At 32.2% G+C, this 13,435-nt stretch overlaps 3 protein-coding genes across 3 annotated transcripts; 1 reads left to right on the plus strand and 2 right to left on the minus strand.

The window, feature by feature from the left end:
* Positions 1 to 496: 496 nt before the first annotated feature.
* LOC123214282 (organ-specific protein S2-like) lies at positions 497 to 1,500 on the minus strand. Its single transcript, XM_044634049.1, has 2 exons — positions 1,440 to 1,500; positions 497 to 1,330 (listed from the first exon to the last, which is right to left on the minus strand). The coding sequence occupies exons 1-2, from the start codon at positions 1,485 to 1,487 to the stop codon at positions 497 to 499; spliced, it is 882 nt and encodes a 293-aa protein (XP_044489984.1). The 5' UTR covers positions 1,488 to 1,500.
* A 7,231-nt stretch (positions 1,501 to 8,731) lies between these two features.
* LOC123214917 (BURP domain-containing protein BNM2A-like) lies at positions 8,732 to 9,994 on the plus strand. Its single transcript, XM_044634943.1, has 2 exons — positions 8,732 to 8,914; positions 9,023 to 9,994. Exons 1-2 carry the CDS (start codon positions 8,864 to 8,866, stop codon positions 9,872 to 9,874), a joined length of 903 nt encoding a protein of 300 aa, XP_044490878.1. The 5' UTR covers positions 8,732 to 8,863; the 3' UTR covers positions 9,875 to 9,994.
* Positions 9,995 to 10,412: 418 nt separating this feature from the next.
* Positions 10,413 to 11,144, minus strand: LOC123214930. Its single transcript, XM_044634959.1, has 2 exons — positions 11,017 to 11,144; positions 10,413 to 10,913 (listed from the first exon to the last, which is right to left on the minus strand). The coding sequence occupies exons 1-2, from the start codon at positions 11,056 to 11,058 to the stop codon at positions 10,662 to 10,664; spliced, it is 294 nt and encodes a 97-aa protein (XP_044490894.1). The 5' UTR covers positions 11,059 to 11,144; the 3' UTR covers positions 10,413 to 10,661.
* Positions 11,145 to 13,435: the final 2,291 nt, after the last annotated feature.

Raw genomic sequence — 13,435 nt, forward strand, 5'->3', positions numbered from 1 at the left:
ATCACATTCTACTACTCTATCATTTTCTTATACCATAACGAGATAATCAAAAAACAAGTTATTTGAAATCTAAATTCAATATATTAGGATACATGTTGTCTGATGACATAATTACTAAATTACTAAGAGATGCAAAAAAATTAATAAACTGGTGTCTGTCTGTGTCAATGAAGAAAGAAAACAAAAATAAATAAATATAAAAACAACTGACAAAAGCTAACATTGCAAGGATAATTAACAGAATTAGCACACCTTAAATTATTCAATCATTTCTCAGCTATGGCTACCTTGCAGTAAACTTGTCTGTTGTACTGCAAAGTGCAAGCTGATCATGAGCAATACACTTAGCATTTTACATAAGCAGTAGCCCTTGCTATCTTACATGAACACTGGCTATATTACAACGGGTAGATCAGCCAACGACAAATTATTCAGTCTTCAATACTTCATACACACACTACAAGGGCTCTGTATATCATCTTGCCACGAGCATTATCTAGTCATGATAAATGGTGGCATCGTTATCATAGATGGTGACACCAAGCGCTGACTCAAAGTTCTTGACAAAAGATTTCTGTTCTGTAGGTTTAAGATCGTTACTGTAAATAGAGACATCTGGCCTACGCTCAAAATCCTTAACAAAAGATTTCTCTTTTGTAGGCTTAAGATCATTACTGTAAATGGAGACATCAGGCCTAGGCTCAAAATCCTTAACAAAGGATTTCTCTTCTGCTGATTTAATATCGTTAATGAAAATAGAAATATCAGGCCTAGGCTCAAAATCCTTAAAAAGATATTTATCTTTTGTAGGTTTAAGATCATTACTGTAAATGGAGACATCAGACCTTGGCACAAAATCCTTAACAAAAGATTTCTCTTTTGTAGGTGTAAGATCATTACTGTAAATGGTGACATCTGGCCTAGGCTCAAAATCCTTGACAAAAGATTTCTCTTTTGTAGGTTTCAGATCGTTACTGTAAATGGAGACATCTGGCCTAGGCTCAAAATCCTTAACAAAGGATTTCTTTTGTGTTGATTTAACATCGTTACCGTAAATGGAGACATCAGGCCTTAGCTCAAAATCCTTCCCTAAGGATTTATCTTTTGCTAGTTTAAGATCATTAGTATAAATGGAAACATCAGGCCTCGGTTCGAAATCCTTAACAAACGAGTTTTCTTCTTCATGGCAACCTGCTTTCTCATTAGAGAGGGAACTGGTGGGATCTGCACGACCAAGGCTAATTTGGATTGATTCTTCTATGGGCTGATCTTTTACGACTTCTCTCCAATATTCTCCCATGTCTTTCCTTCCATCTGTAGTGCTACCCAACTGCATGCACAAATAAACAATAAAATTTAAACATCGCAAATTATCAAAACTTGTAAGAATAACAAAATGTTTTATTTGAACCATAAAGTTTCAACTAGAACTGCATTACCAAGAGGAGCAAGGAGAGTGTAGAGAGAGCAAGTAATGAAGCTTTCATGTTTGCAGTGAGAAAAGAGTTCAACTTCTATGATATGCATGGAAGCGTTATACAAATCTCCTTTATATAGCGGGGAAAAGGGGGAGAATTTCATACCCCACGCTTCATGTAGGTCCTGAAAAGGGCCCATGATTTAAGAGTTGCAAAACTATGCACAAGTTAAACGAGATAAATGCAACTATTTTAGTAATTAATTCAATTGGCAAACCAATAATTTTGAACTCCATGATCTCAGTACCATACATTGGTAAGAAGATTATTGGGTGAGTTGCCTGCCAATTAGTTCAGCTTGCCATTTCTGAACCCAATAAAATTATGTATACATCGTTCTGTATAATTTTATATATAAATAATGATACATAATTATATAATTTAATATTATTTTATTTCTAATTTAAAACTATATAATAATATAATAATATGTCTAATTATATACATTATTTATATAAATAATACTATTATGACGAATATTTAATAATTTAATTTGGTCTCTTCTTTACCTGAATAATTATTTTCTCTACAAAGGGAGTCAGAGACAGGGTTGCTCAATGCGCGTGAAACTTACGGTGCCACTTGAATATCTTTTTATTCAAGACATCCTTAGATAAGGATAAGATCAGAAAGTGAGATCAATATTTCTTCATGGTTCGTCACTTTATGATCTTGATTATCACTGTTCTTATGGAGGCGGTGCAAACATAAAATATGACCAAGAGCTAAATGCCCCAGTCTTGAATTGCGTGGACAAGAGGATCTTAATTATCCAAATTTATTCACAAAATCTACTCAATGCGGATTGTATTAAAGAATTATGTAATTATTTAAACTTTCGGAAATTGATGGTAAAGAGTAGAATTTTAATTTTTCCGTAAAATTTTGTGTATAATTTATATATATAATTTTGTATGTAAATAATAATATATTATTATATAATTAGATAATTTTAAATCAAAAATAAAATATAATACTCAATCATATGATAATATATCTTTATTTATTCACAAAATTTTATTTATATATATAATTTTATTGAACTTAAAAATAATTAATGAATTAAAAACTCAACGAGTAGGGAGAGAGACTTTCGTGGGTTGAAGTTTGTTCAAAAAAAATAGTAATAAAAATCATTTATTTCTAAGAGACAAGAGATGCATTTAATACTAGAGTTTGATTTAGGTTTGAGCTCAACTCAAACATAAAAGTTAAATTTTTTTATTTCGAATTTGAGTTTTTAATGTGTTTGACTCGTCAAGCTTATAAGTCTAAAAATCTGATATGAATTGGTCAAAACGGTGTTATTTTGACCAATATATGTCAATATGACATCGTTTTACCACCAAATCGAGCTTAAAATTTAGTTCAAACTTGAATTTAAGTCAAACTCAAGTTTGACTCTTCTCAAACGAACTAAACTCAAGTTTAGTTTCACTCAAGTCAAGTAAAACTAGAGCTTAGATGAGTTTGAACTTGACTACACTCAAATCAGATCAAACTCAAACTTAGATAAGTTTGAACTCAACTCAATTCGAATTTAGTCTTATTTAATACCCTTTGTAAAAGAAATTAAATTAACCTATCTTACTCAAAATTTTAATAAACAAATAAAATATATTTTCACTTGTTTATATCACTTTTTGGAGGCGTTTGATTTGAGAAATATTTTATTATTAAAATTAGAGGATTATCTTGAATATTATTGAATATAAATTATTACTATATTTGATAAAATTTGATAAATTGGGTATGTATAAATAATTATCGTGTTTGATTAAAGATAATAAAAGAATACTAGTATATTATTTTACTTAAATACTCTTGGGTATATTATTTTAAAATATTTTTTATGTTGTTTGTTATATTAATTGAAAATAAAATTATTTTTATCTTAAAAAATTAATAAATGAAAATATAATTATAATAAAATGAAAATTACTTTGATAATCTTTTAACATCTAAAGTAGAAGTAGTAATCAGATTAATCATTGGTAATAGAATATTACTATAATCTCTTTATTACTTATAAACTAAACAAAGTAATGTAAGTAATAAAAAATAGAATATCAAAATAATTTTTACTGCTCTTTAACCAAATACATCCTTAGGTTAATAATTATAAAAATAAATTTATGTTGGTTCACCAAGAATAAAAACTAGATTTAATTCTAATCAAATCACATTAGGATTGTGCAATGTGACCAAAATAGCAATTTGAATCACACCACCTCGGTACAATGGGTTTTTTCATCCATTGTTATTCCAATTCCTCTTGTCTTTCCAATAAACTCTTCTCGGGATTCCTCTGAATCAAGGCAAACTATTTTTTCCTAGAAATAGGATGCGGAAGGGACGTATTAACCTGCATCAATGGCATGTTTCTCTCAAAATGAGATTCAGTTCCATTGGTCCTCTCAAAAGATACTTCTAAACCACCAAGTACCCAACCATAACCTTAACAACAACTATATACCACTCTCATTGAACCTACATTGCATGAAGAGCTCACCTTCCCAAACACTGAACCTAATGTGCATCCTTTCACCTAGCAATATAATCCTACCGCCTTAATTCCTGTCGCTACTCCTCACTTATTTCCATCAAGAAGTCATTCATACACCATAGAAACACCTCTGATAAGCTAAAAAAGTTCCTAAGCAAATTGGTCGTGCATTAAGAGTGGGTGGGATGATTTTGGTTAGTCAATCCCCTAGTATTAATTTCATTGTTAAATTGGTTGTGCATTAGGGGTGGGTGGGTGATTTTTGGTTCGTGTTCCTAAGTGTGGTGGCAAAAGAGTCGGGTCAATGATAATGGTTAGTGATGAGAATTGTAGTGTGCCCGTAATGGGTGTTGGTAGTGGCAGTCGTAGTAACTTATGGTATTGGTTGCAATATATGGGGGTTGTTTGTTTTGATGGTGGTGACAAAGTTTGTGAAAGTAAGAGAAAAAAAAGACGAGAGGTGGAGACTTGTAGTGAAAGAAGAGAAATAAAGAAAGTGAGAATGAAAAAACGGAGAGAGAATTAAAAATTAAAAATAATAAAATTATGTGTATAATTTTATATATAAATAATAACTTAATATTATATAATTAGATGATAGTTTATCTCTAATTTAAAATTATCTAATTATATGATGATATATAATTTATATATATTATTAAAAAGAAAATTAATACAACATATTTATAATTAATATTTAAAACCAAATAGAGAAAATTATTTTAATATTTTTTTTTACAATTAATAATAACAGACAAAAGGTGGGGTTTTGTTCTGTTTCCACTTTAAGGGTCCTTTTGACAAAATTGGAACGGGAAACAATCATTCTCCCATAAACAAATAAAAGGGAATCTCCCTCAAGATCAAATTTTCATGGAAAGTTTTACCTTTAATAGGAAATGGCATTAATGAAGATGCAAACAGTTGAGACACCTATAACTCATGCATAATACACACTAATTTCATTTGGAGGTCTGTTCATTATTATAGATTACAGCATTGTGAGTGGCAGACATCTATGCACGTTAAAAATGATCGTAAGAACACCCAGCAAGCAGCCACCACTATCCAATATAATATACACTAAAAGATTTTTGGCGAAGAGACATTGCCCCTGCCATATCAAAATCAAATATTTGCCCTCCTTCTATGTCTTTGCATTAATTATTCTCTTTCTTTCATTTGTTTTACTGAATAATTTCAAAACTTTTACAGGCTGAAAAAGTTACAAGAATTTACGGAAGTAGATTTGAGAGAAAACTTTAGAACTAATTTGCACTTTATTTCATTACTTCCACACTTACAAAATATCTGGAAAAGTGTTTTTATACAACAGCAAGAGATTGAATCTAAATCGTTACATATAATTAATTTTTTGTTGGAATAATGTGGGCATATATTTATATAATCTTTTTTTTTATCGGTTAATAAAATTAGGTGAATATATACCCTAAAAGGATTTTATTTTATGGGTTTAATATGATCGTTTGAAAACGGATTGATATACTTCATATTGTAGTTATTAATTTCGATTATAAGTGTGGGTTAATAAAAGTTATTGGGTTTTCTTTATAGGAGAACCCAATTACCCTTTTAATTTAGCAAAATATAAAAGCAAGGCTGAGTCCCCTCTCGAGTTTAATAATAAGCACATAATGTTTCGGCACCCCATTCTGCATATGCATTCTGTAAATTGGGAAGGAAGACTTTGCTCAAGATCAATAAACAATAATTTTTGCATCAATTCTTTGCAACAAAATGACACAAATAGGGTTGTTTATGTCTCTAATTTACGTATTACAGTGTTTTATAGCCTACTATATTTGAATCAAAATTTGGCAACTAATCTGCCCTTTAACTTTGGGAGAGATCCATCAACATTCAATTTTTTCTTAAACACCTATTTGTGATCAACAAAAAGCCTAATAAGTGATGAAGATACAAGGGATCAGATGTAATATTTCATCAAAAGCCTCATACTCAAACAACATGACATTAATACCAGTTAGGATATGATACAGCCTCAGATACATTTTGGGCTCACGAAGACAGGTTGAGGAATTGAATACTTGCACATTTGGCAGTTTTCTAATCTTTGGTCTAGTTAACCTTGGGAGACTAGGGAAGCTATATATATGTGTGTGTGTGTGTGTATGAATGTGTAGTCTTAGCCATCAATGTGTACACTTTATCACTTTTTCTTACAATAGGCAACTCAATCTCTAAGTTAACAATCGATAGAGAGGGTAACATGATATGTGGACATAGTGTTGGATGGGTAAACCTGAGGTACAATGATCAGACCCACAACCATAACACAAGTTAAAATTTTACAAGCGTGGTAAAGATTTGAACTTAGACCTTCATTTTATAAGTTTTAATACTTTACAAATTTTGCTAACATTTGAAGTCAAATTTTTTAATATTGTGTATTGATTTTAGATGAAAAGGATCAGATGAAGGTGGCTTAACCCAAGTGGGGGGAGTAGGTTCTATAATTTCTGAAGGAACAAAGCACTTACCTTCTTTAGCAACTTGTTGAGGGATTGTATCAACCTTAATTGAATCAGACTTTGAACTAGTACGTGAAGAAATGAGAAAACTGTTAACTAACAGTAACTTTGTAGCAGGAATTAGCTAACATTCCTTAAAAGTATGACTGGTAACAAAGTGGCAACTAGATTTAGATGGGAATTCAATCTCATCCAATTTGACACTGGCAAAAATATGAACTTTTCCCTCTAGACTAACGCACTAGTAGCCTTTATGAATTAGGCTATAACGTATGAACACATATTTTTAGTATGGAAATGAAATTTATACTTCCTGAATTGATAATACATACAATTAAATGCCTTCATGAAGGTGTAATCAGGAGACTTTTTTAAGAGAAGTTGATAAGGAGATAAATTTGCAGATGTGGAGGAAGGCTACCTATTTTTAAAGAAAATTCAGCAGTAATTTATTTATATTAGACTTCTTATGCTTTAGCTCCAGTTCCCAATTTCTGAATCCGCCCGTCTATAGCTTTTGGAAAAAACTGGCTTAAAGAACTTTTAATTGTGTGCCAAAATAGTTTTTTTGGTAAAGAGGAACCCTACCCAAATCGAATTGTTATATTAGGTTAAATCCAACCATACTATTAAGGATAAATCCAGATCCAGTGATCAACCTCACAATCACTGAATCAAGTAAGTCAACGAGAATGACAGCAATGTTTACACGAACATTACTATTGTTATGCTTCTTACAGGAAAGGTTTCATATTGTACCATAAACAGTCTACAATATGATCAAAGGAAAGCTGCCAACAAAATAACAAGACTTAAAAACCAATATTAATACAGTGAACCGGCAACTTTTCGTATCCTTTGATCCCCTCTGGTTAAATAATGCATCTAAATCGTTCAGTTGCTATCTATAGGGCCTTCCACAGGCCCAGCTGGTTTGCTTGTCAACAACAAGACTTTGGGTTTTCTCTTCTTGGTCTCAAAATGGTGTTAGATCCTAAATGAATCGTCTATGACAAAATACAAAAAAGATGTTTACTTTGTATATATATGTATCTTATATTTTTTAGTGATGCTATGATATTTTTAAACTGTCAAAGACTCGCTTTAAGATGCAAAAATTATGATAATCTATGGGTCTAAATTGAATAATATTTTAATAAAGAGTTAGACTATTAGACTACGGATGTCTGGCTATGACTGTGATCTACTTATTGCTTTAGACATTCGTTGGTCTTTCGTTATGCTTCTCCAGTACTCAGCAGGGTCCTTCCAGCACAATTTGAGGCCGTCAATTTATTTAAAAAATGCAGCACTACCAACACTAGTGGAATAATTAGTCTACTGAGTTCTGTTAGCTTACAGAGACACAAAACATAAAATTTTAATAAAAAAAGTTCATAGGTAAACGCTATTGACTTATGCTTGAGAAATTGAAGGCTTTGTTCAAATAATAAAAGATTGATATGGGTGAAAAAAAACTACTTATCAGCCGACACCATTAACAAAATCAGCATCAAAATACAAGAGAAAATAGAAAGTTAGCCGGAAAGTTGACTAATCAGTAACAGAAGAAGAAAAATAAAATAAAATAATCCCAATTAATCCTAGAGGGTCAAGCTCAGCTACCACTAGTGAGTAGTGCATGCACTATTCATAAACTTCAATAAAGAGAAGATTAAAATACTGCCAAGGCAATATCTCCATGAAGAAAAGCAAGCTCATTAGTCAAAGTTAGAGCTAGGGAAGAGCTTGAAATGACTTTGCAATTTAATTGTACAGATGGGTCTACTGTTGAAGACAATGTATGATTTCCTTGTTAATTATTATCAGCTGACGAGAGCCAAAATCATGAAGTGAAGAGTAATTTCCAGGATTTGTATTAGATTATGGAGAGCCACAGAAAGAAAAGCTTGGCTCTATTTGCAGAAGTCAACTTTATATGCGCATAGTGATAAATTTTGATAATTTAATATATTCCTGGTTGTACTTGTCAAAAGAAAGTCCATCTTTTGCTCATATCACCCCCACTCATTGAAAGGGCCTGAGAGGCGATGAATTTTTCCCTTAATTATAAGATCAAACTGTTAATATCAGTATTTACAGGAAGCAGATAAGCACTGTGAGAATAACCGAATACATTAAATATTAAATTGATTAAGTGACAGCGATTTCCATTGGTTGATAAATTAATTACTATGAAATAAGTATTAGCGGGTAGTTTATAAGTTGACTAGCAGAAACAATCTCATTGTCTTGTGAAATGATTTTCCCTTCTTGTTTATAGTTATGCAGATCAGTTTATGCTTGTGAAAGTTTGTTCTTTTATCTCAGTTTGCTCTTTCTGATAGCATAAATTTAAAGTGAAGATGGGATTACATTTAGCCTCTTGGAAAGTCCTCCTAGTTCTACTCCTTGTGGTAATCTTCTTTCAATTTTAATGCCATCATTTGGCAATACATATATGCATGAATTGTTGATCTTATTGTTCAAGTTTATGCCTAATGAATTATTTGATTGTTTTACAGTGCGCTTGCACAAGTGGTGCCTGGAAGATGAGTGGAAAATATTTGAAAGAGCAAGGTGATAGTCATCAACAGATAGAGGTGCCTGGGAAATCGGAGCATCCAATGGTTGATCATCACAAGATTCACGCTAAGCAAGCCATTGAGCCGTCATCCCACATGGGTCACATAGACAATTCTGTCAGACTGTTCTTTAAAATAACTGATCTAAAGCTAAGCAATATCATTCCCACATATCTTCCTCAGACAGATCCTTCAAATTCTCCTCACTTGTTCTCTAGAGAACAAGCTGATACAATTCCATTTTCATTGAAAGATCTTCCTTATCTTCTTGACTTGTTCTCTTACTCAAATGATTCACCTCAAGCCAAGGCCATGGAAGATGCTCTTAGAATGTGTGGAACTAATGATCACTTGAATGGAGAGCTCAAATTTTGTGCAACCTCTTTGGAGTCCATGCTTGATTTTGTACGCAGTGTCTTTGGATTGAAGACGGATTTTGAAGTTTTAAGCACTACCCACCTCGTAAAATCAACTGCCATTTTCCAGAATTATACTATCCTAGAAGACCCTGAAGAAATATCTTCTCCCAAGATGGTGGCATGCCATACCATGCCTTACCCTTATGCAATTTTCTACTGCCATGGCCGAGCTGATAACAAATTATTCAAAGTTTCACTGGGGGGTGAAGATGGAGATAGAGTTGAAGCTGTTGCAGTTTGCCACATGGATACCTCTCATTGGAGTCCTGATCACATATCATTTCGTTTGCTTGGCACTAAGCCAGGGATTGATTCCCATGTCTGTCATTTCTTCCCAACTGATAATCTAGTATTCGTTCAAAAATCTACTTAGTAAACCAGTAATGTTTTGTAATTGTAGTGACGTTTCAACTTTCAAGTCCTAAAGCTGCTATTCTTGTGTACTTGGTTTAACGTTAATCAATGTTAATGGATCCGAATGTTGTTCAATAAATTGCATATATTCAACTATTCGCTTATCAGCAGCGATGTTTCAGTTGTGTCATCAAACGAGATCCCCTCCATTCCCATTTCTCTGTGTTTGAAGATGTTGGTGGCATAAAATACATCACAAGTCCACAAAACCATATGCATGATTTGTTTGCTCAGAAGTTGAAGATCACTGCTTGCAGTAGAGATATATATACTAAAGCAAGCCCGACAGAAAGATGGCTGGAGAAAGACAGATTGACAATATTAACTGAGGCAAAGAAAGCTTGCATTTACGGGGGGGTCTAACTGAAATCGTTTATAGAACTTTTACATCAAACGCTTAGTAAATATAGTTAATTAAGACTGAACGATCCCAAAGAATTTATATATGCCAAGCTTAAAATCCAAAGAATGCGATAGATAAAGAAAACCCAAAGAAATGTTTTTGGCAGGAATCAATTGCCTGGTAATTTATTAAGCTTTCAGCTAATAACCTTCGTTGCTACAGAGTTTCTATAGAGTTTCCCTGTGACTAACTAACCCAAAGCAGCCTAGCAAGAAAATAAAACTAAAAAATACACTGATTAATAATACAATAAACAGACTACTTTATATTGTACAGCATGAGTTTGATCTTTGAGTTCACAGTAGCCTATCATTTACTCTCTATTTAAATAATAAATCTTCTTTCAACCCATCCGGGACTTGGTATGTGTAACCAAAGATTTCTCTTCTTGCCTGTCCTGCTTTGGCTCAGAATGGCTGTGATATATTATGACATTAGGATTCACGTCAAAATCCTGAGCGAAATGATCAGTTTTCCTTGCTTCAGAATCCTGATGGAGAAGGTCCTTAATCGCTTTTGGCATGGGTTGCTCTTTCATTGAGCTCTTCCAGTAATCCCCAGGCTCCTTCCTTGCATAACTGAGGCTGCAGCCAAACTGTTTTCGGAAATTTAAAAAAAAAAAAAAAACTGATTAAGAAAATCCGCTTCAAAGATTAGCCGGGCTGATATTTAATAACGAAATAATTAATAATGCCTACCAGGAGAAGAGAGAAGATGAAGAAGGCAAAAATGGACTTCATGTCTTTGCTGTTTCGCTTGCAGTAGTTCAAGATTTGGCTGCTTAGGCTCTCCAAAAGTTCAGACTCTGAATTTCCATTTATAGGCCAAGCATATGGACAAGAAGAAAGTTGATTGAAGTTTAATTATTCCATTTTATTTACCATCACATGAAAAAATAAAATTTTTCTGGTGAAATTAATAAAAATATATATAATTTCTGGGGATGATCTCATGGCCGGTGGCCCATGATAAGGATTCCTGGGGTTTGTTGCTTTTTGACAAATTAGGATGGCACTTCCTTTAGTGTCTAATACCACAGAAAAAGCACTCTTATCTATTAAAAGGAAAACCGAAATAACAGGAAAAAATATTAATTTAAAAGAGAAATGATATACTTACAAGTTTTTTTATATTTAATTTTAATTTATAGATCATTATATAATTAATTATTATTTTATTTTTAATTTAAAATTAATTAATTATATAATAATATATTATTTATATATTTAAATTATATATTAAAAATATATACATAAAATTTTATTGTATTTATAAATATTAGAAGTTGACCTTGAAATATGAAAATTAATTAATACATCTATCTAATTCACTCCACGAGAAAAACGCTGGCGATGGCTGTTTCTATTCATTTGTTTCCCACTTCATAATAAAGCCTTATCCTACACGTACCTTTGACATTATTTATTGGCCAAAGGTCTATTTCCCATCCATGTTTTAGTGCCATTTTTTAAAGTAGATCATAACAAGTCAAAAATTTAAATATTCACCAATTGATTTATTTTTATTAAATTTTTTTAATTAAAAATAAGGATAAAATAACCATTTTATTATTAAACCCTAAAATTTTAAAAATTTATATTATTTTCTCTCTAGTTAAGAAAACTAATAATTTTTCTTATAATTAAACTTTAAAAAGCTTATTACCCCTCCCCCCGTTAAGGTTTTAATTTTTCAAGTGATCTACTAGAATTTGATGGCTCGATGGAATTCGATCACCGCAAAGAAGAAGTGTCGATGAAGGATTCGGTGAAGAAGAAGCGTCCTTCATCAATGCCTTCTTCAATGCTTCTTCTCTGATCCTTCTTGAGTGTTAATCTCCTATCCCAAATGCTTCTTCTCTGGTCCTTCTTGAGCGTCCAAAAGCATCGATGCTTCTTCTTGAGCATCGATCTCTAGTCCCAGACGCTTCCATGTGAAAGAAGCTTTTTTTTCCACAGCAAGCGGATTCCAATGGATCACCTAAAAAATTGAAACCCTAAGGTGAGAAATGCAGTTTTTCAAAGTTTAATCATAGGGGGAAATTATTAGTTTTCTAAATTAAGGGAAAAAATTATATAAATTTAGGGTTTATTGATAAAAAAACGATTTTACTATCATCTCTAACAAAAAATTCTAGTAAAAATTAGTTTATAGGTACGTATTTAGGTTTTTGAACTACTATATATATGTTTTTAAAATTAGATTAAAATTTGGGTGGGAAATAGTCATTTGGCCTTATTTTTTATTTAGATCTCTATATTAGTCAAACTCATAAAACTTGAAGAAGACTTTATTTTGATTAGGCCAAAGGACTATTTCCCACCCAAAATATGCTACTTTCTCAAGTTTTCTCTCATTAACTTTGAAAATCGTATTTAGTCACCCATAGACAGTTAAAATTTATAGTTTTAAGGGTAAAATCATTATTTTATCTGTAATATTAAGAATAAATTTAAATTTGATTTAATTTTCTCCCAAAAAACCGTAAAAACTAACAATTTTTCCAATCCAAGTTTTCAAAAACAACATTTTTCCCTCTAGGGTTTTCAATTTTTCAGATTCAATTTTTTGGCAATGTCTCTTCCTCTCTGACGACCTCTAGACGATGTCTCTTCTTCTCTAGCATGGCCTCCTTCCGATAGTTCTCCTCAACAATGTCGTCAACGAAGACGACGAGATCTTTTTCAACGACAAAGACTTTGTCGTCAACAAAGACCTTGTCTTCGTCAATAATGATGCTGAGGAGAACTTTTGGAAAGAGGCCTCACCGGGGAGAAAGAGACGTCGCCTGAAGATCGTCGAAGAGGAAGAGACGTCGTTGGAAAATTGAATCTAAAAATTGGAAACCCTACGGGGGGAAATGTTGTTTTTAAAAACTTGGATTGGGGGGGAAATTGTTAGTTTTTAAGGTTCAGGGGGGAAATAAAATAACTAATAGACTCAATTAATTATAACTGTATGTAAATGGGTAAATAGGATTTTCAAAGTTAACAAAAAAAAACTTGAAAAAACAGCATACTTTGAGTGGGAAATAGTCCTTTGGCCTTCTAATTAATTTGTAATATTACATAAGGGTGTTGATTATCAGCTGACTAATAAAGAAAAGGAAACAGCGGC

The sequence above is a fragment of the Mangifera indica genome, chromosome 4, assembly GCF_011075055.1.
Source record: "Mangifera indica cultivar Alphonso chromosome 4, CATAS_Mindica_2.1, whole genome shotgun sequence".
Classification (NCBI taxonomy): domain Eukaryota; kingdom Viridiplantae; phylum Streptophyta; class Magnoliopsida; order Sapindales; family Anacardiaceae; genus Mangifera; species Mangifera indica.

Coding starts and splice junctions, on each gene's coding strand:
- LOC123214917 (XM_044634943.1), top strand. CDS start 8,864: ATGGGATTACATTTAGCCTCTTGGAAAGTCCTCCTAGTTCTACTCCTT. Junction 8,915..9,022: donor TCCTAGTTCTACTCCTTGTG/GTAATCTTCTTT, acceptor ATTGTTTTACAG/TGCGCTTGCACAAGTGGTGC.
- LOC123214930 (XM_044634959.1), bottom strand. CDS start 11,058: ATGAAGTCCATTTTTGCCTTCTTCATCTTCTCTCTTCTCCTG. Junction 10,914..11,016: donor TCATCTTCTCTCTTCTCCTG/GTAGGCATTATT, acceptor TTCCGAAAACAG/TTTGGCTGCAGCCTCAGTTA.
- LOC123214282 (XM_044634049.1), bottom strand. CDS start 1,487: ATGAAAGCTTCATTACTTGCTCTCTCTACACTCTCCTTGCTCCTCTTG. Junction 1,331..1,439: donor CACTCTCCTTGCTCCTCTTG/GTAATGCAGTTC, acceptor TTGTGCATGCAG/TTGGGTAGCACTACAGATGG.